The following is a 24289-nucleotide window of genomic DNA, read 5'->3' as shown; positions in this document are numbered from 1 at the left end:
GGTCCAACCCCTCTCTGTATTACTGTACAGCCTAGCCTACAGTCGGCTGCAGAAACTGTCGCCAAAAACATCACTTATTTACGTACCTGCCCACTCCTTTGTAGAAAGATGATTTAATAGCAAGCATACCATTGTTTCACCTGACCAGAGGTGATAGACATGATAAAGCAACCTTCCAATACCCACCCATTCAAAGATATCTTGCATAGCATTTTGAAATGCAAGATATGCATTTCAATCTTTTTCTAACTTTCAATAATGAATTAGGACTACAATGTATACAACTGGATATTTGATTGCAATTCAATTTATTTTTAAAAATATTTATATTTTTAACTCTCATACAAAACATCTACAAAATAAACATGCTCTATTTAAGCCAGATTGTTCACGCTTCAAAAGAGGTAAAGCCTAGTCTTAGCCAACTAGGCCTACATGATGATTAACAAAAATAGGCTATTTATTCCCAGGCCTGTCCTGTAATGAGGACATTGGATAAGTACATAGCCTATCATCACACTTCTTTCTTTGGTGTGGGGTTAGGCGTTTTCCAAAGACGCAAACTACAGGGCCAACCATATGCAACATTTAGTTAGCAACAAGTTTTAGTTTACGGTGCAATTCTTCATAGATTGCTTTTAATGTTTTCTAATCAAGTCTGTCTTTACGATAATTGTTTTAAATGTTGGATAATATTTTGTATGTATTTTTTTTATGAGTAGGATTTGCCACAGTACGTGATATAGTTATTTAAATAAGTTATTTCCAATCATATAACTGAATTGGAAAAAAATCGAACTGGAGCCAACAAACTAAAATGTCTAATATGAATTTGTGTTTATCCAATGTGCATTCCGTATTTATCTCTGCGGTGCACACCACAGGTAATTAATAACTGGTCCAGGATATGTTATGTAATCTAGCTATGTCATCCATAGATGTCATCACGGTGTCGTTTGAGACTTGCGCGGATAAAACTGATTCCAAATCAGTTTTCAAAGAACAGACGGTTCACCAGCCGATAGACATCACTTCCGATTCTGATGACGTAGGTCGTCCTCCTCGGTTCCTGTTTGAGGTTCCTCCATTCAAAGAGATAACTGTCCGTAAAAAGATAACGCGTTAGTAATTGATTTAGTAGGTCGCATATACCGTAACTGGTGACGAAAGCTTTCATTATAGACCGTTATGGAGACTTCCGGAAACTCTCACAAGAAACCGAAGCTGAGCAACGCGTCCAGCGAGAATTGGGTGAGTTGTATTCGTTCCTACCCCGGCGACCGCTGCCACGTCAACAATATGCTGCTAAACTATCTCTGTTGTTTCTGCTATTTATTTTCCCAGTAAAACATTTACTGCTATAATTAAATGATGCAATACTTTCTTAGCTGCGCGGAATGGCCGTGTTCCTATGATTGGAGAAATGCAACTAGTTAGCTTCTTAGTCTTGCCACCAAATGCCAGACAGACAGCCATTTGTAGCAAGCTATAGCTTGCACGACATTCCAAAAGCAAGCTGTTCTGCCTATATAGCAACTGCAGTTAGCTAGCTAACTATAAGATCCTGTATCTGCTGCAAAATGATCTGTCGTCATCATGATGACCCGTGTCCCTTGATGTACATTTTTGTGTGACTCTCAAAATGTTTCTTGCTAATCTACTCAGCAGGAGCCTAGTGACAGAGCACATGCATTGGAATGTAGGCCTATGTCACCTTACTGTACATTAGGTGCAAACCAGTCCTTCAACGTTTTTGTCATAATATTGCTGATGACCTTTTGCTTCATGAGTAAGAAATGTGCCTGACCTGGACTCAGTGCAAGTCAGTGTGGCTTCTGTATGTTGCAAAGTCATAGTCAGTGTTGGCTGCAAATGCAAAGGAACAAATGGGACTAAGTCAGTGTAATTTGATATGAAACTAAAGGACAGAACGATATTGTGATTGCAGGGAATGCAGAGGGCGACTAATGTGACCTACCAGGCTCATCATGTCAGCAGGAACAAGCGTGGTCAGGTGGTGGGGACGAGAGGGGGCTTCCGTGGATGCACTGTCTGGCTCACAGGTATACAGAAGAACTAAAGTTCAGTTCGCCTGGTCCCAGATCTGTTTGGGCTGTGTTGTCAACTCCTAGGGTCATTGGTTGTGAGACTGACCATAGGAGTTGGCAAGACAGCACAAACAGATCTGGGACCAGGCTGTCGTCAGTTAGTCTTCAAAGAAATACTAATGTTTTATCAAGCCTTTCAGTCACTTTATATTCACTCTCACTAACTCACCATTGAACAAGGTTTACTGATGTATTTAGGTTTCAAGTACTACCAAAAGACAATATTAGCATTCAATCAACAGTAGCATTTCTAAAGAATGCATCACATTCATCCACGCTCTGCCTTCAATGCTAATATTGTCAGGCACCATTTGTTATCATGCATCCAAAGCTAATATTGACGGCCACCGTTTTCGTCATTCATTCAATGCTAATATTGACGCAATGCTAAAACGGGGTATTGCTAGTTGGCTACACTCAATACTAATATTGACCAACCACCATCAACACCTATTCGTCGCCACTCTCTCCCACCCAGGTCTGTCTGGGGCTGGGAAGACCACGGTGAGCATGGCCCTGGAGGAGTACCTGGTGTGCCACGGCATCCCCTGCTACTCGCTGGACGGAGACAACATCCGCCAGGGCTTGAACAAGAACCTGGGCTTCAGCCCTGAGGACCGCGAGGAGAACGTCAGGCGTATAGCCGAGGTGGCCCGCCTGTTCGCCGACGCAGGGCTCGTCTGCATCGCCAGCTTCATCTCTCCCTACGGACGGGTGAGGGGGAGATGGGGGAACAAGTGAGAGAAAGAGGAGAGGAAGGTAGAGACGGAATAGAAGGGGATGTAGGAAGACAGGGGAAGAGGTGACAAGTCATGAGAAAGGGAAGATGAAAGAGAGCAAAAAGAAAGATGGAGCGAGTTAATGTGCTGCTACTTGTGTTTTGCCTGTAATTCCCAGTTGACGATTTCAAATACACTATCATCGTATCATCGTCAGGAGTTAACTATCCCGTTGTTTGTCTCATCGTCCAGGATCGTGTGAACGCCAGGAAGATCCACGAGGCTGCAGGCTTGCCCTTCTTCGAGGTGTTTGTGGACGCGCCGCTTGACGTGTGTGAACAGAGAGACGTCAAGGGCCTCTACAAGAGAGCCAGGGCTGGAGAGATCAGAGGTAAGGCAAGATAAATAACACATGCTTATACATATAGGCATTTTACCATAACTCTTATAGCATTAGTAAGTATGAAAAAGTTGAAGAGAGACTTTCTCTAGAGAAAGTATGTAAAGTGTGTTGGTTTTGACCAGCAGGAACATGAGATCTCATGTCTTTGGCTGTTGTTACCAGAGGAAGTGCTGTGTCGTTTATCGCTTAGTGAAACAGTGAGTCACAAGCTAAGGAAGCTGCTGGGACAAGATCTTCATCTAGTCTAGTGCACCATGCTGAGCTCGGAGTTCAAGTTTATTTGTCATGTGCACAGTATCCACATGGTGTGCACAGTATCCACATGGTGTGCACAGTATCCACATGGTGTGCACAGTATCCACATGGTGTGCACAGTATCCACATGGTGTGCACAGTATCCACATGGTGTGCACAGTATCCACATGGTGTGCACAGTATCCACATGGTGTGCACAGTATCCACATGGTGTGCACAGTATCCACATGGTGTGCACAGTATCCACATGGTGTGCACAGTATCCACATGGTGTGCACAGTATCCACATGGTGTGCACAGTCCAATGAAATGCTTACTTGCAGGTTCCTTCATGCTAAGCTCTGAGCTGTAGGCATGAGACAATATACTGTGAAGCCTAGTTAAGCTGTCCAACTGGTCAAGACATGATCTACCAGGTGCCATATGTCAGGTAGTAGAGTGACTAATTGGATGGGGGAATGGGGTGGGATTCAGCCCAGTTCAAGTGCGTCCTCAGTCCACACTATTAAGAATCTTGTCTCTTCAAGTCAAGCCAATCTGGATAATAAGCCGTGTGAACCATGTAAAAAAAAAAGAAGCCTGTCTAGATTTCAGTTAATTTGTGTGACTTGTGCAGTGGTTCCAACCAGAGGTACTAGGGGCCCTGGGGTTACTTGGTCTAACCACATGGGTACTTGAGAAGACTCATGAGACAATAGGGTTTCTGTTCAAATGCACATGAGGGGGTACTTCAGGGGTACTCTGGGAAGAGCACAATACAGTTGTTGGTACAATAACGGATTACGTTTGTGAACCACTTACTCAGTGGATAGATATTACCTTCCCTGCAACTTTAATGAAGTCACAACCTTTCTGGAAATTACATGTTGTTTCATATTCAGCTATTGTTATTCATGCCAATTGAGGGACTGATTTAATCTATTTTCTGAATGAATTGTGACTGTTTTCTCCATGTGTCAGGTTTCACTGGGATAGACTCGGAGTATGAGAAACCAGAGGCCCCAGAGCTGGTGCTGAAGACCGACTCCTGCAGTGTCAACGAGTCTATACAGCAGCTCATTGACCTGCTACATGAGAAGGTGAGAGATACAACCTCCTCTTTCATCCATCCATTCATCCATCCATTGGTGAGGTTTGATATAAACAGATGAATTGAAACCTGTAACATGGAAGCATGCTGTCACATTTAATTTCCACCACTAGAGGGCAGTGTCTTCACACTTTCAGATTGGGATTCACATTTCCAAAATACTAAGGCCTCACAGCTGAATAACCCCCACTTTCACACCCCTGAATTGTTATCCAACGCAATCAACCTCTTGGATGTTCTCGTTTTGCCATAATGTTTTGTGCATTTTCACTGGTATAATGAATGAATATTTGTAGGATATAGTGCCGGTGGATGCTTCCTATGAAGTGAAGGAGCTGTACGTAGTGGAGAACAAGCTGGACCTGGCCAAGACGGATGCTGAAACACTACCTGCTGTGCAGATCGGAAAGGTAACCGTTCTCATCAAATACCATTTTTACTAACGCCTACTGGTATTTTCCGAGAGTCTACGGGGGATGGATAGATTCTAAAGGCCTATGTGTTAAGGGAACATTTCTGAAAGTGTGATCCATGTTCGACCACACTTTGAATGCTGTTGAAGCATTATTTGAGTTCTGATTGACTGTTGTTTGACCCCAGGTGGACATGCAGTGGGTTCAGGTGCTTGCTGAGGGCTGGGCCACCCCTCTGAACGGCTTCATGAGGGAGAGGGCGTTCCTGCAGTGTCTCCACTTTGACTGTCTGCTGGACGGTAAGACGGCACCATGGCCCTTTCTCAATCATCTTTCCTTGATCCCTCATGTTTTCCTCTTGTCCCCTCCTCAAAATGTCTGCCTTAGAGGCCTTTCCTTGCCTACTTCTTAAAATGTCTGCCTGCCTTAATCCTCTCCTCACTTCCCACTGACATTTTGAGAAGGAGGTGAAGTGATAAATACATGTGTATTTCTCCGTGAAGTCAAATCAATTGATGGATGTTATGCTCTATAATGACCACTAGAGGGAGATGAAAGCTCTCAAAAGGACTTGTTCAGATCAAATCAAATGTTATTTGTCACATGGCCGAATACAACAGGGTAGACCTTACAGTGAAATGACTTCCAAGTCCTTAACCAACAACGCAGTTAAAATAGACAAGTTAAAAATAACAAAGTTAAAGAGCAGCAGTAAAATAACAGTACCGAGGCTATGTACAGGAACAGAGTCAATGTGTCGAGGTAATATGTACATGCAGGTAGAGTTGGAACTTTACAAGTGGTCTTGATTAGCTCATTACCTCAAAATGACCGAAAACATTAGTTATTCAAAAGTAAGTCTGATTTTAGATGAACGAATCAGAGGGCTAATCTTACCATGCTATTGTGTTGAGTCATTGTGATCCTTTTACACTTCAGGCTCAAGACTTTTTTAATTCTCTGGAAACAAATAGAACCGGTACCTTTTGAGTTGGGCTGAAGGAACGCCGCGGGGCCCAGTCTTGGTATTGGTGAAACTGTGTAATTATACCAATTTCCTACACAGCGTTTGAATTTCCAAAAAAGAGTCAATTTGCTTTTATTGCCCACATAACACTGACCCTTAAGGCGACGTGTGTGATGTGTTGCCAGTACATACTGGCGCGCACACACACACACACACACACACACACACACACACACACACACACGCAGCATAAAAATGTGTTAAACAACAGAAATGATAACCAAGCCAGTGTTTTATTAGCTGTCTGATATCACAGGTGTTCCTTACAATAACAACTCTCTCTTCTTCACAGCACCAACGAGTCATTTTTGGAGCAGGTCTTGTTTGGTTTTTCTTTTAGATATGATTTCAATATGTTTTGGACCAGAGCTAATGGTGACTCTATGCTGTGGCAGATAAACGGAACTGGGCCTGTGTACTTGGTAGAGAACGCTGAATGACGTGTCCGTGTGCAATGCCCTCACTCGGGTTTCGCTTGTTTGTCCTAGCGAGGGAAATGTGAGCAGAGGAAAAGGATGAAGCCTTAATATTGATTGCCTCCACAAACTATCATTTGTCTATTTCCAGTTCCTTCTAGGGATTTTGCAGTGGATGACCCTTACAGAGCTGGAGGAGCTTCCGTTCCACACAATCACAACTGAACCAAACGTGACTGGATAGAATTCAGATCATTTGTTCATTTTAAATAACACAACTTTTGTAGTTAAATGACCCTTTTACCCTCACTTTCACTTAAGGTTGCAAAATTCTGCTAACTTTCCCAAAACTCCCTGGTTTTCCAGAAATTCTGGTTGGAAGATTCCTGGAAATAAGCAGGAATATATGGGAATCCTCCAACCAGGATTTCTGGTAAACCAGGGAATTTTGAGGAAGTTACTGGAATTTTGCAACACTACCCACTTCATTGTAATCCGTCCCTGATTTGGAGTCCCAGTTAGTAGGATTGACAAGGACACCAGCATTTCCCTGGTAGAGGACTGTGTTATGTGTTTGTGCCAGCTCCTGGTTTGGCATGGGCCAGGCTGGGACAGCAGGCATGTGTGTGTTCACGTGTCTTATTGAAACCAGCTGTGTGTGCTAACTCTGTGACAGAGGATGAAGGAGTGGTGGCGGGATGGTTGGCAGCCATGGCATCCCATCCAGCAACACACCATCTGATCCAATAGGATGTGAAAAGCGTGCTGGTCATGTTGGTTTAATCAAGGTGTAGGACTAAATCAATCTGCCAACGTCATGTCAACACAGGGCCTCTCTCTTTTTTCTCTCTCCATTTCTTTTTCTCTTTTTTTTTTCTTTTCTTTCTTTCTGCGACGGTCAGAAACCACCTGAATGCACAAGACTGGATGGTGTTTGTTCCCTAATCACCTCATATATGTAAAATATCTATATATTCCCTGGCATAGTAGATAGGCTGTACTTGAAGTTATCATAAGAGAGACAGTTTTGCAGTTTTGCTGATGGGGCGGTCAGGTCAGAAGCCAATCAACTTCCTCTGTCAGCAGTCTGATGTTGATTTGTGTCTCAAAGCACTAACATGGCTACCTTCCATGTCTCCTTTCCTTTATTCAACCTCTGACCCACTCAATGAACCAACCCACCTGTTCCCCTCCCGTCCCATAGGTGGCGTCATCAACCTGTCTGTGCCGGTGGTGTTGCCGGTGTCGGGGGCGGACAAGGAGCGTCTGGACGGCGTCACGGCCATGGCCCTGGTGTACGAGGGCCGCCGCGTGGCCATCCTCCGCAACCCCGAGTTCTACGAGCACCGCAAGGAGGAGCGCTGCGCCCGCCAGTGGGGCACTACCTGCAAGGACCACCCCTACATCAAGGTCAGTGGTTAGTTCCAGAGACCCCTACCACATAGGCAGGCAGGGCAGCCACAGTCCGGTCCACTGCACCGCAAGGGGTGTTGTGCCAGCAAAAGCTGTCAATGTTGAAAACTGTTGAGTAACACTCCTACATCAAGGTCAGTGGTTAGTTCCAGAGACCCGATCACATAAACGAGCAGGGGGCTACGGACCGTTCCACTGCGCAGCAAGGGGTGTCTTGACTCTCTGACGAAAGCTGTCACTATTGAAAACTGTCATGTAACATGTCAAAACAACGTTTGTTTTCCTATGAGTGTTTATCTTTGTTTGGCTCAAACCGGTGCTTGTGACAGCTTCAGGTGACAGTTTATGTCATGTGACAGGGAGGAGCCTTGGAGTTCTCACACCTCCCTCCGCCACGTTTATTATCATATACCCATACCTTCTGTTAGAGCTCCAGTCTCCAGAGCTGTTTAGAATGTCTCACTGATGGTTATTATGAAATGGAACCCTGGTGATAATGCTGAACAATGCAGGCATGGCCCCTGAGACGGTTACCCTTAACGTGCTGTTTGATAAACACCCTCCCCATGTCCAACCCAACCAACTCTCCCCTTGGCCTTGTACACACACACACACACACACACACACACATTCGTTCTAATAGAAGACAGATCCTAGGTGACCCTTTTCCTCAGTGCTGCTTATGGAAGGACTGAATAAAGTGGAGTAGTGTCGTAAAGCAATGAGCTGCTGCTGCTCTCCTTCCCCTGTCAGAAGTGCTTGTGTAATCGCTCCATCGCCCTCAATTCGCACATGTGTTTTATTTGGATCGCAGGCTTTCTCGGCCCCCTCTCTCCATCTGGCCCCTTCAAACTGCTTTTTATTTACACAGGACTTTTAGTAAAGCTGTCCTTGACTTGGAGCTGGCCCTGCTGAACACGTTACCCCCCCCCCTCGCAAGCAGCCACCCACCTCATCCATTCCAAATATACCTGAGCAAAGATGGCAACAATGGTTTCCATCTGTCTCATATGGGCTGTTATTATATCAGTGGGCGCTCAGGTAGACTTCATGGCGTCCTGAAATGATCCCAACCCCCTGCTTAAAAAAACTACAGGCGCCAGCCGAGCCGTGGCGAGGGATCAGAACAGGGAAAGCTGGATCACACATACGCACACACAAGTGCAGTGTCACACACACCGCCACCTCACACAACAGGACTGGAGATCTTTAACCGGGGAGGACAATTGTGAAATTGCATTTTTTAAACCCTATCTTCAGGACTGATGGTGGCAGGAGCCGGGCTAGGGTTATTTTGGCCATCTGTCTCGGGACAATTTGGGCTCCCATTGTTATTATGGATTAGTGTGGGTTTACACACACACACACACACACACACACACACACACACACACACACACACACACACACACACACACACAGAGGGAGCTGGAGTAGTGATATACTGTCTTCAGCCCAACTCGGTCTGATGATTTTACACACACACACACACACACACACACACACACACACCAACCACGGTGGCTCATTTTAAAGCCCCGCCCTGTTGAGTCATTGGCTGGGTGAGATACTGTGAATTTGGACGCCAGGCATCTCCTGTTTCACTCCAAAGTGCTCTTCAAGTCAACAAAGTTGAACAGTCAACACTGTCTGTTATCCATTCTGGGTTGGTGTTCAGTTGTAGGCACTGTCAGTTTACCAAGAAAGCAGCATGGTTGGCTGTCCATCAGCTACCCATAATCCTCTAGCGCATCTGTGTCTGGCTGCTCTGGCCCTGCTGCAGGCAATGCATGCTGGGTAGTGGGTTCTCCCAGACCTGTCACTCACTCTGTTTCTCCAGCGGTGCCTCCTGTCCTGTCTCCGCTGTGTGTGTGTGTGTGTGTGTGTGTGTACAGCTTGCTATGATTAAGGTGTCACTCGTTTAACACACACATTTTTAACTCCCTGCGCTGCAGCCGATCCGTCAACACACCCCTCGCAGGCGGCAGCCCCTCATCCCGTCTCCGTCTCTCTCTGAGACTAGGAATAACCTGCTCCGTATTACTTCGCGGTCAATCTACGTTTCCTGTTTACTCCTGGCCGGGCCGCCAGGGAGACGGGAGCCTTCACGTCGGAAACTACAGCATGCTGAATTGTTTCATTTAGCTTGAGTCCCCTTATATCTAAAACGCAGTGTGTGTATTATTGTGTAAATGCAGCTTTGGGTTACCCCTGAGCTAGCATACTACTATCATGTTCCATCTTAGAATGTTTTAACAGATCTACTGTGTGTTTGGGATTTGAATTGAAACCGTTTTTTCTCAGGTCTTTTCTGTCTCAGCCTCCAACGTGATGGTTATTCATCTGCTTTGCCACTGATCTGGAGCCAGTAGATCTGGAGCCAGTAGATCCGACTAGTTGGATCAAGTGGAATGAAAGGCACCTCTTCACACCGTTACGCTGAACTCCATCCATCCTTCCTCTCTGGCTTATTGATGATAACAAGAGGGCAGAGTTTTAGCAGCCTTCGGTTCTCTCAATGTTTTATTGAACACCGAAGATATATGCAGTGTGTGTATATATAATGTGGATAATACATGCTCCATCTCTGTCGTGAAAGACGTCCCACTACAACTCACAAAGACTTGCGCCAAATGCGCTACCAACGTCTGTCAAACATTCATTGCTACTGTGGAATCCTCCTCGGAATATAAATTATAGTCCGTGAAATCTAAGACTCAGCCCCCATACAGTTACATCCATAGGAACCCATCCCCTTTAAATCCAAACCATGACATGCCACTCTGACATCATAACTGATCACTAGTAGGCTGGTATTGTTTTCTAACTTCAACTCCTTGAGTAATATTGAATAGCCATCTCTAGAAGACACAGTTGTGTATATGCTTCTGGACCCCCCCCCCCCGGTCCTGCCATAGTCCTGATGTTTTGATGGCTTTAGTACCTACCCTGCAAAGTGTACTCCATAAAGAGCCCAGTGGTTACAGCACAGGCACCAGTAGTAAATGCCCAGAAAGGCAGACCAAGAGTTATAGCCTGAAACAAAGCTGGCTTTGCCTGGGTTTAGCAGTACTTTGGGGACATTAGAACAATCTTGTAAGGGGAAAAATCGCTTCAATGCGGTCCATGAGTTCATCATGGATGGTGTCTCATTGTGGATTACATTACACGTCATATTTTGTGTTCCTTGTGAGTTTTTTTTTCTGCTAAAGTCGAGAGCGATGCGGTCGAAGGCAAAAAGCAAAAGGGATTCTTCATTCTTACTGGGTTCCAATTTGTAGGAGTCTCAACTTTTTTAGATGTTGTATTTCAAGTTGTCTGGGGGCTATTATTGATTTATCCATAATCCCGCCCCTCTTGCAGCGGTTGCCAGATTGGGAAAGTTTACTGTTTGAAACAGTCCTTGATGGTTGTCATAACTGCAGTATGAACATGGTAGAGGAGTTAGAAGCCACTTGTTTAGCATCAATTTCAAATTATTCCATAGCCGCAGGTTCTTCATGTACCTCTGACAGGATTGGATAGCTATAAGCAATATGGTCATTACTGCACCTCTCTTCATTGATAGGCTATCTGAAATGTTCACCATATTGCTTACACCTATCCAGACTTTTCAGATCAGCACAATACCCGGGTTGCAATAAGTTCTAGTAAAAAGGTCATTGAAATGTCCTGGGAAAATATTTTTTGAAAAGTGGGAACCCTGGAAAATATATGGGTCACAGTGAAGTGGGTGTAGTATTGTATGATGCTAATGGGAGAGTGTTGTCTCTCTGTCTGGTCCAGATGGTAATGGAGAGTGTTGTCTCTCTGTCTGGTTCAGATGGTAATGGAGAGTGTTGTCTCTCTGTCTGGTCCAGATGGTAATGGAGAGTGTTGTCTCTCTGTCTGGTCCAGATGGTAATGGAGAGTGTTGTCTCTCTGTCTGGTCCAGATGGTAATGGAGAGTGTTGTCTCTCTGTCTGGTTCAGATGGTAATGGAGAGTGTTGTCTCTCTGTCTGGTCCAGATGGTAATGGAGAGTGGAGACTGGCTGGTAGGAGGAGACCTGCAGGTCCTGGACAAGATCAGCTGGAATGACGGCCTGGACCAGTACAGACTCACCCCCACTGAGCTCAAACACAAGTTCAAGGAGATGAATGCAGGTAACGGTACAGAGAGTTAGATCTCACTCTCTCTTTTGCTCTCTTTCGCTCTCTCTCGCTCTCTCTGTTGAAGAAAACCAGGATGTCTCAATAAAGATGCAGCATCTAAATCAGTCTTTCTCTGACCTCTCTCTCCCTCCAGACGCTGTGTTTGCCTTCCAGCTGCGTAACCCGGTGCACAACGGCCACGCCCTCCTCATGCAGGACACCCACAAGCGTCTGATCGAACGGGGCTACCGCCGGCCCGTCCTACTGCTGCACCCGCTGGGCGGCTGGACCAAGGACGATGACGTGCCGTTGGAGTGGCGCATGAAGCAGCATGCCGCCGTGCTGGACGAGGGCGTACTGAAACCCGAAAACACCATCGTGGCCATCTTCCCGTCGCCCATGATGTACGCCGGCCCCACTGAGGTAAGCTTAGCAGTAACCTGACCATAGAACCCGTAGAACAGGCTTCCCTATTCAAGTCAGTGGTTGAAATAATGGGAGGACTGGCAGCCAAGTCCGTTCTATGGATTCTATTTCTATGGACCTGACAAAGTCTGTAACACAAGCCAAAGTAATGAGTACACTTGGGAGTACACTTCAAGAACTGGAGGCTACTTAAATTGCCTGACTGTCACTGTGATGTAATATGATGGGACAGTCAACACGTGACTTATGAAATCAGCTTAATCTAACATGGATGGCAATTTACATTCAGAATTAGAAAATTCAATATCTCTGTCACTTTGTATTAGAGGTCGACCGATTAATTGGAATGGCCGGTTTAATTAGGGCCGATTCAAGTTTTCATAACAATCGTAAATCAGTATTTTAAAAAAAATTTTTTTAGACCTTTTATTTAACTAGGCAAGTCAGTTAAGAACACATTCTTATTTTCAATGACGGCCTAGGAATGGTGGGTTAACTGCCTTGTTCAGGGGCAGAACGACAGATTTTTACCTTGTCAGCTCAGGGATTCAATCTTGCAACCTTACGGTTAACTAGTCCAACGCTCTAACCACCTGCTTTACATTGCACTCCACGAGGAGCCTGCCTCTTACGCTAATGCAGTAAGAAGCCAAGGTAAGTTGCTAGCTAGCATTAAACTTATCTTATAAAAAACAATCAATCAATCATAATCACTTGTTAACTACACATGGTTCATGATATTACTAGTTTATCTAGCCTGTCCTGCGTTGCATATAATCGCTTAGGTACACGTTGCTCCAACCATAAACATCAATGCCTTTCTTAAAATCAATAGACAAGTATATATTTTTAAACCTGCATATTTAGTTAATATTGCCTGCTAACATGAATTTCTTTTAACTAGGGAAAATGTGTCACAACTGTGAAGACTATTTCTTCCTAACAAAGACAGCCGACTTTGCCAAACAGGGGATGATTTAACAAAAGTGCATTTGCGAAAAAAGCACAATCGTTGCACAACTGTACCTAACCATAAACATCAATGCCTTTCTTAAAATTAATACACAGAAGTATGTCTTTTTAAACCTGCATATTTAGCTAAAAGAAATCCAGGTTAGCAGGCAATATTAACCAGGTGAAATTGTGTCATTTTGCGTTCATTGCACGCAGAGTCAGGGTATATGCAACAGTTTGGGCCGCCTGGCTCGTTGCGAACTAATTTGCCAGAATTTTACATAATTATGACATAACATTGAAGGTTGTGCAACGTAACAGGAATAACGTTTTGTTTTCGAGATGATAGTTTCCAGATTCGACCATATTAATGAGGCTCGTATTTCTGTGTGTTATTATATTATAATTAAGTCTATGATTTGATAGAGCAGTCTGACTGAGCAGTGGTAGGCACCAGCAGGCTCGTAAGCATTCATTCAAAATAGCACTTTCGTGCGTTTTGCCAGCAGCTCTTCGCAATGCATTGCGCTGTTTATGACTTCTAGCCTGTCAACTCCCAAGATTAGGCTCGTGTAACCGATGTGAAATGGCTTGCTAGTTAGCGGGTGCGCGCTAATAGCGTTTCAAACGTCACTCGCTCTGAGACTTGGAGTAGTTGTTTCCCCTTCCTCTACATGGGTAACGCTGCTTCGAGGGTGGCTGTTGTCGATGTGTTCCTGGTTTGAGCCCAGGTAGGAGCGAGGAGAGGGACTGAAGCTATACTGTTACACTGGCAATACTAAAGTGCCAATAAGAACATCCAATAGTCAAAGGTATATGAAATACAAATCGTATAGAGAGAAATAGTCCTATAATTCCTATAATAACTACAACCTAAAACATCTTACCTGGGAATATTGAAGACTCTTGTTAAAAGGAACCACCAGCTTTCATATGTTCTCATGTTCTGAGCAAGGAACTTAAACGTTAGCTTTTTTACTTGGCACATATTGCACTTTTACTTTCTTCTCCAACACTTTGTTTTTACATTATTTAAACCAAATTGAACATGTTTCATTATTTATTTGAGGCTAAATTGATTTTATTGTTGTAATTGTCATTATTACATATAAATAAAAAAATTGGCCGATGCATCGGCTTTTCTTGGGCCTCCAATAATCGGTATCGGTGTTGAGAAATCATAATCGGTTAACCTCTACTTTGTATTGTCCTTACTTGACGCCTGTCTAGCTGTTTGAAGTCTCCTGCTTAACTTTAATCATGTAGTCAGGGTTATGAGGAGACGATCATTGGGACCAGACTGAGCTCTGTTCTGTTCTGGGGAACACGATGCAGCCTGAAAAGGCCCATCATCTGTCTGTGTGATCTTACAGCTTGACATCAAAAGCATCCTTATTGTTAAAAGTAGAACCAACCCATTTCTGCTTTTTTGGAGCCTTCTGAGAATAATAAACGTTTTAATGAAATTCCATTGTCCTCCAAGAGTTGCTGCATGTTCTCCGTAATTTGTGCACCTTTGTTGGATAGGGAGGTAGTGATCCTTTCTCAGCAGATGGACTTCACCCATAAACTATAAAGACTTGCCCTGCCCGAAATAATACAACAGGCTTAAGATCAGTCCAAGTCCATACATTTAGGAGAAAATTAATGATTTTCCGGCCTCATCTAACACCCTATGAAATGTTATGTGCGTTTGACTACGTATGTTATATTCCCATCCATCATAAGTCGTCATACAGTGCCTTCAGAAAGTATTCATACCGCTTGACTTATTCCACGTTTTTGTTGTTACAGCCTGAATTCAAAATGGATTAAAAATATTTTTTTCTCATCAATCTACACACAATACCCCATGATGACAAAGCGAAAACGTGTTTTTTGACATGTTTGCAAATGTTTTAATTAAATACAGGAATACCTCATTAACATAAGTATTCACACCCCTGAGTCAATACATGTTAGAATCACCTTTGGCAGTGATTAAAGCTGTGAGTCTTTCTGGGTAATTCTCTAAGAGCTTTACACATCTGGATTGTACAATATGTGCCCATTATTTTGTTCAAAATTCTTCAAGCTCTGTCAAATTGGTTGTTGATCATTGCTTGACAACCTTTTTCAGGTCTTGCCATAGATTTTTCAAGCAGATTAAAGTCAAAAACTGTAACTCGGCCACTCCGGAATATTCACTGTCTTCTTGGTAAGCAAGTCCAGTGTAGATTTGGCCTTGTGTTTTAGTTTATTGTCCTGCTGAAAGGTAATTAATCACCCAGTGTCTGGTGGAAAGCAGACTGAACCAGGTTTCCCTCTGTATTTAGAGCCATTAGGTTTATTTTTGATCCTCAAACTCCCCAGTCCTTAACGATTACAAGGGTAACCATAATATGATGCAGCTACTGCTATGCTTGAAAATATGGAGTGTGGCACTCTGTTATCTCTTGTCTTGGATGTGCCCCAAACATATTCAGGACAAATGATTTGCTTTGCCACATTTTTTGCAGTATTTCTTTAGTGCCTTGTTGCAAACAGGATGTATGTTTTGGAATATTTTTATTCTGTACAGCTTCCTTTTCCCTCTGTCATTTAGGTTAGTGTTGTGGAGTAACTACAATGTTGATCCATCCTCAGGTTTCTCCTATCACAGCCGTTAAGCTCTGTAACTGTTTTAAAGTCCCCATTGGCCTCATGGTGAAATCCCAGAGCGGTTTCTGAGTTATGAAGTACGCTTCTATCTTTGTAGTGACTGGGTGTATTGATACACCATCCAAAGTGTAATTAATAACTTCACCATGCTCGAAGGGATATTCAGTGTCTGTTTTTTCTCTTTTTACCCAACCTCCAATTGGTGCCCTTCTTTGCGAGGCATTGAACAACCTCCCTGGTCTTTGTGGTTGAATCTGTGTTTGAAATTCACTGCTTGACTGAGGGACCTTACAATTATCTGTATGTGTGGAGGTACAGAGATGAGTCATTAAAAATCATGTTAAACACTATTGCACACAGTGAGTCCATGCAACTTATTATGTGACTTGTTACTCCTGAACGTAGTAAGGTTTGCCGTAACAAAGGCGTTGAATACTTATTGACCTAAGACATTTCAGCTTTTCATTTCTTATTAGTTAGTCAAATAAACATATTTCAACTTTTGATATTATGGGGTTATGTGTGTAGGCCAGTGACACAATCTCTATTTAATACATTTTAAATTCAGGTTATAACAACAAAATGTGGAAAAAGTCAAGGGGTGTGAATACTTTCTGAAGGCACTTAATGCACAGGATACACATGGTACGCAGTACAATGACATGCTTGCTTACAGGTTCCCTATCCACGATGCCACAAGGTTAAGAGGAAGCAAGTTAAGAATAATAAAAAATAAGATCAATGTAATAAAACGTTTAGTACATTTAGCAGGAATATAAATACAGGGAAGGCACAGTAGGCTATGTACACATGTGCCGGGGAGGGGCATAAAAATAGAATAGCTGCCAGGTTGGAGGGAGTGGGTTCACATGGCCCTGAGTGTCCATCTTAAGACTCGCTTCCAACCTGGCAACCAGCTAACAAAACAATGCACTCCATCCCTCCCTCCCTCTCCAGACTGCCTACAGAGTTTAACTGTCGTTTTTTCTTCTCCTAACTGCCTTTGTTCTCTCATCAAGGTCTTTTAGTTTAAGACTAGCGTTTTAAGGTTGACTTCCAATTTTAACAGTAGGATGGGAGCGTATGTGTGGTTAAATAGTAGGATAGGCCAAAATAATGACGTCTTGTTTTCTTTAGTCATTTGAAACTTCCACTAAAGAGCTCAGTTTATTGTTGTTTCTGTAATGTGTTGTAAAACCGGATTCTCGCATGTCGACGGTGGGCGCTACGTTCGGGGGGGATTTGAGCACTCCTGTCCAAACGTCATTACCGTAATTGGCTGTTTATTATTGAAGAAAGTGCTTTGTAATGTAATTATAGGGGGCTTGCTTCCATGTCCATCGGCGGTAGCAGCGAGAGCAATGTCCACTCGTATTTAGGGTAATTGTGCTCCACCATACGTGATTACGAATCAGTCAAGGTAATCAAGTGCTGTTTTTCCCTTCCCATTGGTCTCACCACAACGTGCCTGTTGTGCCAAGGCTTCCTTGTTTCTCCAACCCACTGAAAGAGCTGCCCAACCGCTTCCCCTTCTCCTGGCTTCCGATTAAAACATTCTAAATGTTGTCATTCTCTGAGTGACCAGGGGGTTTTCCCATTGGAAATGCTAAAAGGTAGCATTAGCGCTAAATCAGAATTACCAGCTAGTATTTTTACCCATTGGAAATGCCAACATTTAGCGTTTGCTTTAGTTACTCAAAACGAATGTCTTTTTTTTTTTACCATAAAACCACAGGTGCAGTGGCACTGCCGAGCCCGAATGGTGGCCGGCGCCAACTTCTACATCGTGGGTCGCGATCCGGCGGGAATGCCCCACCCAGCCACGGGCAAGGACCTGTACGAGCCAACCCATGGGGCTAAGGTCCTCACCATGGCGCCTGGACTCATCACCCTGGAGATTGTACCCTTCAAGGTGGCCGCCTACAACAAAGCCAAGAGGGCCATGGACTTCTACGACCCCAAGAAGTAAGCCCTGTCACTCATCGTTTGTTTTTCAGTCTCCTTCCCATCTCTTTACTGTGTTTTATTTTTAGGGGGTAGATGGATTGTTATCCATTTTGTGTATTGTGTTTGCGTGAAGGACAGGATGACTAGTCCCAGTGGAATTTATTTATTTTACCTTAACTAGGCAAGTCAGTTAAGAACAAGTTCTTATTTATTTGTTCAGGGGCAGAACGACAGATTTGTACCTTGTCAGCTTGGGGATTCGATCTAGCAACCTTTCGGTTACAAGTCCAATGCTCTAACCACTAGGCTACCTGCCGCCCCATAATGAGTGTCTTTATAAACAAATCTCTATTCTCAAGGTTTGAAGAATGTAATCAGTAGATGTCACTCATAATACCAGTGTTCTTCAACAACGGATGTAATGAAGTCTAAATGTTACATTCTTGAAGGTTTTAAGATGATGAGTCCTGGTCATGGTGACCTTTCTCAACCAATCAGAATTAGTCAACATTTAGTCACACTTTTACCTAGATATCAAAATACTATCAACGTGTCTATTCTGCCGTACAGTCTTGACGTGGGTAAGCAGGGTGTGTTCATAAACATACAACAAAAAACGTTTCGCAACGGAAAACAAATGAGTGGTTCTTGTTTTTTTCCCCATCGGTGGCAGGAATGTTGTTCCACAGCCTGTAAACATTATCATGCCTAACTCCAATAACCCAAATTGATCATTCATTAAGCTTCTCCACTGAAACCATGTGTTTTTCTTCCTTATCTACGGCAAACGGCAAAGCCAAGAATAACAGGAACTTCTTTGCTTTCTTATGCTCTTTACAAAGTTTTGTGGCTTTTCTCAGAGCTTTTGAAGTCGCTCGGAAATCACCGAGAACTGCTATTAATTAAAGTCTGTATACGGATACTGCAGCCGATGACGAACGAAAATCGTGCAACCTCTGTGTGCTATGGGCTTTAATACCGTCCACGCTATCACTTTATAGCCATGTTTGGCTTAGACTATCATGACTGAGAACTGATCTGACTGATTAAAGGAATATGATTACTTAAAAAGTAGGAACTGATTGATCAGAAGGTGGAGTACACCCTTTTTTCCCATATCAGAATCAATTGAGTTGACACGATATAGTATTTGTATATGGGGGAAATACCACAATCGCCAGGAGAACGAGTCTGAAAGGAAATATTTCCCCACATCTAGTTAGGTTTCACCTAGGCATGGGATTCAGAAATGGAGCACAGAGATATTTCCTTCCTGCATTGAAAGCAGGAGAATTACTCGACAATAAGAGCCACAACTGACAAGACTGTTTATTCTATGTAATCTGGCTTTCCATACCAGTAGTCAAGTATGTTGATTAAAGGCTCACGTCAAAACCATTTGGTAGGTCATAGAGAAATACTCATTGATTGTTCCTTTATCAACTTGTCTTCTACTTCGAGTGGCTGAACTATCCATTATCCAGCGTTTTTGGACTAGTTTTCCAGTTGGATAAGACCGTTTTGGATAGCACTAAATCTTCCTGCTAAAGCGTGAGAGAATTCTGCAGTGTGACTCAGTGGACATGTAAGAGTAATGGGACAAAGGTCTAGAGTGGTTACTATGTCACCACTACTAGAATTCCCCTTGTGCTCTTCTCAACAAGCCCCCTCAACAAACTGCCGAGTCAGCAGTCTGGCTTGTCAAGAACCTTAACCACGTTATATTCTACTCCTTCCAGCAAAGTAATTGTCTGTTTTCTGACTGTCACAATAACATTATATAACAGGCGACTTCATTTCAGCTCAATTGTGTTGTTTTTATTAATATGAAACCTGAAGACCCGAAAAGAGAGACGCCAGAAAATGTCAAATCCACACTGACTGGCTCTTTCTGACCGTATCAGTGCTAGGCTAGCAGCTAGGGAGAGCTGAGAGAAACGCTAAATCACAATTTCAAAGGCTCTGGTTGGCGCCTTCTGAAATGTATGGCATTCCATCTGTTGTCGGCCACTCCTTGTGCACATTGTGCCGGCCGGCGCTGCCAAATGTGAGAGGAATATAGATGCTGGGCCTAATTGCCAACGATCGGCCCTTAAAGTCTGCCTCTATAGTGTAATGGCTAAAATCAGCGCAAGCTGTTTCTCATTTGACCACATATTAAGTGTTCCTCCTCCGCCGAGTTTGGAGTTTGTGCTCTTTCTCCCCCCCCTCGCTCTTTCTCTGTGTGTGTCTCTCTGTGTTGCTCTTGCTGTGTCTCTCTCTGTGTGTGTGTGTGTGTGTGTGTGTCTCTCTCTCTCTCTGCCCTGTCATTTCCACCTATTGTAATGAATACAAGTCCTCCACTATCAGAGATCAAAGTCTTTCATCAAAGTTTTAGGACCAGAACACATTGAGCGTAGTATACAGTAGAACAGGTTCACTGGATGGCAATTCTAGAATTTGTATTTCTTCCCAGCCAGACTGCAAGTGTTAGCCCCATGGCCCGAGCTATAGATCTGATTAGAAAATAGGACAATCTGATAAAAAGGTGTGATTATCCAGTACAAAAGTCACTAATGTATGGGGAGAATACAGTAATGTATGGGGAGAATACAGTAATGTATGGGGAGAATACAGTAATGTATGGGGAGAATACAGTAATGTATGGAGAGAATACAGTAATGTATGGGGAGAATACAGTAATGTATGGGGAGAATACAGTAGTAGATGTGTTCAACAGTGGGTTTGCATTACGGAGGTCAGGAGGAAGGTGATCCCATTACTGCCTATGGAGATGGAGAAACGGGAGCTGAGTCGTTGGCACACCCGGAGTGTCAGACATACACGATCTGGGTTCTGCCACCTGGCTGTCAGTCTGGTCTGCATTGTGCTGTACTGCAGGCTCAGGACTCACTGTTGGGCAGAGGAAAATAACATGAGGGTAACTCAGCTACTAGGGGAGGAAGTAGGGAGTTTGTTTAATTGATCTATTCAGTTGATTTGAACAGGGACCATGTACTACAAAAACACGTCTCGGGACACTTGACAAATGATACATTGTACCAGTTTTAGCTAACAGCTGATTTACATCCGCAAGTGGGTTGAAAGAACAGATAACCCAGAACCTACAGAGTCCTTAAGAATGAGATTCATTGACTCATTTAAAGTCCAATTCAAGAATGGAGGGGAAAAAGTGAAATTTTCTGAATGAAAATGAACCCCAAACCAACCCTTAAATTGTCTGTTGGCTTCTATATATAGTTTCAGGAGTGAGGTAGACAGGAAAGGACACTGCACAACATTTGGTATTGGAGTTTACATCCTACTGGAACTCTGCTGGTCAGGAATCCATGATAAGGTTTAATGTGTGGAAACGCCGCGGCGCTAACAGTACAAATCCATACAAGACGCTCCGCTGCGCACATCAGTCCACATCACCGCAAACCGCTGAGAAACCAAACCACATTTGACAAATGTGATTATTATGAGGAAAGTGCATTGTAGCGGTGGCGAGAGAAGGAATGTGCTTGAATGTTACCCCCTTTGTCTAAGTGAAGGAATCTACAGTAGTATCTAATTAATCCAATCATTGACAAATATTTCATTTATCCCCTACTTGTGTGTGGCGGAGTCATGGAAGATTGTATTTAGACTAGTCCGTTTTTTTCAGGAATTTTCTCATTTTGGTTTGAGACTAATTAGCTGTGTTTAGACATTTGTTTTGCCAGTGTTTATTTTTGAACCAGTTGTTTAAACTGAGAAGTCTAACAGAAGGTTTGAATTTGATGGCGAAGGTCTGACGTTTAGGTTGCGCTGTCTTTTTTTTTTTTTGTTTTTTTTTTTTGCCGCTGGCTTGAAGCAGCGTCTCTATGTACTGCTGTTTCAAGTGTCTGAGGTTCTTTTGATACGCCAAGTCCCCTAGCATAAGGGGGCTCGAGTGCGTGTTCAATTACCGAAATACACAGCCTTTTTCAAGCATATGAAGTGCATTTTGTGAAGTTCCCTCAAAGAACTCTTCCTAAAGTGTCCTTGAATTTAGTTGGTCATGCCATTCATCCACACAGTAAGTTAGAAGATCGTTCCTCACTTACCGAACAACATTTCAGGGTCAGGCTGTTGAAATGAGACGGTGCCTTTTCTTCATTTTTTTTCTTTTTCAGCCATCAAGACTATGACTTCATCTCAGGGACACGGATGCGTAAGATGGCTCGCGAAGGACAGAACCCTCCGGAAGGCTTCATGGCCCCCAAAGCCTGGGCTGTACTGGTGGAGTACTATCAGTCCCTGGAGAAGGCTACCTAAGGTCAAAATGTGGTCAAAGGTCAAAATGGGGAACATCAGGGTCGTATTCATTAGGGCACACCATAGCAAAACTTTTTCAAACGTTTCTCACCAAGAAAAACGAAAACAAACGGTTGTCATTGGACAAGTCCATATAGTCCCTCCCTGCTTCAGTCTGTTTCCCTCTGTTTGGTGCCTAATGAATACGACACAGCTATCTCCTCTAAAACAGTTAAAAGATTAATACGAGGACCACTCAACAGCTATAGCTATCGTTCCTTCCCTGCGCTGTGGCTCGCCTCCAGATGTCCCTGTCCAACCTCCAACGCACACACCTCTCCTCTATTCTCTCCTCTATTCTCCCCTTCTCCTGTATTCTCTCCTACTTTCCTCTCCTCCTCTCTCCTCTCTTGTTCTGCTGCTACTGCCACTGGTCTTCAGTCTTACCACACTGAGTATGTACTTTATTTAAACTCACCATTAGAAATTGGTTTCTCTAATTGTGCAACTATCAGTATTTTTAAATGTGTTTTTAAACTGGAAGTGGGTTCAAATGTTCATTTTAAAAGGTGTGAAGAGGCAAAGATTCTTTTTTAGAGAATGATGTGAAAAGTTTCCTCATTATGTAACAAGATGTGGTTTAGTTGAGGATGAAAACATGATGCATGTAGGAAGTCAATGCCCCTCTTAGTAATGTACCCTAGAACTGTTACCGTGTCCATGGCTAATGTGATCATATTGATTCTTTTGAGTGTTTGGCTTTGTCCCTTTGTCCCCATGCACACTTCAAATAAGTTACTGGAAAGCGTAGACTAATTTAGTGATCTTTAAACAAGCCATCACTGTGTCGCTGCAGTATGTGGGTAACTGTCATCTGAGGTTGTTGGCCTGACTGGAACTGTGGTTTGAATTGGAGTTTGAGGTCAAGTTGAGTGCCTTGTCTTTGTCAATCGTTCTCACACAGAGACATTGTATTCCCGCACACACACCTGTTCATTCTCCCACTTGCCTCTCTGTTACGTTAAAGCGGTCCAATAGATCCAGGAAACAATCTGCAAAGCAGATGAGACCGGAACTAATGACTAAACCTTTAGAAATACTTCCTGTTTTACCATTAGATTTATTTCTCCATACTGATAACATCGTTTTATCTTTTTACCTTGATGTAGCATGTAGTGAAGTGTTCACCACCGATGACTGTTTTAGTTAACTATCAGTATTTATTTTTTGTTGTTGATGTTTATCACACAGGAGGTTGGTGGCATCTTACTTGGGGAGGACAGGCTGGTGGTAGTGACTGGAGCAGGATAGGTGGAATGGTATTCCAGTTGTTCTGTTCCAGCTATTATTATGAGCTGTCCTCCCCTCAGCAGCCCCCTGTGGTCTGTCACAATATATTTTAGTTTGTTTGCTTGTTTTAATATTCTTTGTACTGAGTTATAATATTTTCCATTTGGTTACTACTGTACAAACATGGGTCTGCTCTGCCAGTATGGCCGGAAGAAAAGATATCGGTTTATATATTATTGTCCATGTTGTCCAATAAACCATTTTTAGCAAATGGATACATTTTGTTTCATGTTTTGTTGGTTAGCCACAGGCCACGATGGCTACATATAAATAAAATGGTTCCAGACTCTCAAATATACTGTCAAAGAATTCATGTTTAACTCAGAACAAAATCTAATTTGCTTCAAAAAGAACTACTATTGATGAGCTTTTACTGACTTAAACCAGAGTAGGTGATCTCATCCCCAATGTATACCGTTAAAATACCCCGCCATCTCCCATCAGGCACATCTAGTGCTGACGTATGTGTGACAACCTGTAGTGTTTCAACTGGTCCTGTTGTAGGTCTCAGTGCCTCACGTCCACACGTTTTATATAGGAATTTCCATTTGTTTTTAATATTCTCAGACCCGGTACATTGTGCTCACTGCTCAATCACGGTGCAGGTCAATCAACTGTATACTGGAAAGGACAGACCCCCTCATGCTCCGTCTCTCTCCTTCTGTCTCTCCCTCCGTCTCTGTTTCTGTCACACATGCCATACACACACACACACACACCGTCCCAAATCCCAGCT

The 24289-nt window shown here is 43.3% G+C and overlaps 1 protein-coding gene across 1 annotated transcript; it reads left to right on the top strand.

The window, feature by feature from the left end:
• The first annotated feature begins 1053 nt into the window (after positions 1–1053).
• LOC115191725 (bifunctional 3'-phosphoadenosine 5'-phosphosulfate synthase 1-like) lies at positions 1054–23768 on the top strand. Its single transcript, XM_029749580.1, has 12 exons — positions 1054–1251; positions 1949–2063; positions 2587–2822; positions 3080–3218; positions 4446–4564; positions 4872–4985; positions 5176–5287; positions 7636–7841; positions 11853–11988; positions 12131–12399; positions 17732–17961; positions 22083–23768. Exons 1-12 carry the CDS (start codon positions 1189–1191, stop codon positions 22222–22224), a joined length of 1881 nt encoding a protein of 626 aa, XP_029605440.1. The 5' UTR covers positions 1054–1188; the 3' UTR covers positions 22225–23768.
• The last annotated feature ends 521 nt before the right edge of the window (positions 23769–24289 follow it).

The sequence above is a fragment of the Salmo trutta genome, chromosome 4, assembly GCF_901001165.1.
Source record: "Salmo trutta chromosome 4, fSalTru1.1, whole genome shotgun sequence".
Classification (NCBI taxonomy): Eukaryota; Metazoa; Chordata; class Actinopteri; order Salmoniformes; family Salmonidae; genus Salmo; species Salmo trutta.
This window is presented reverse-complemented; position numbering and strand designations above follow the sequence as displayed.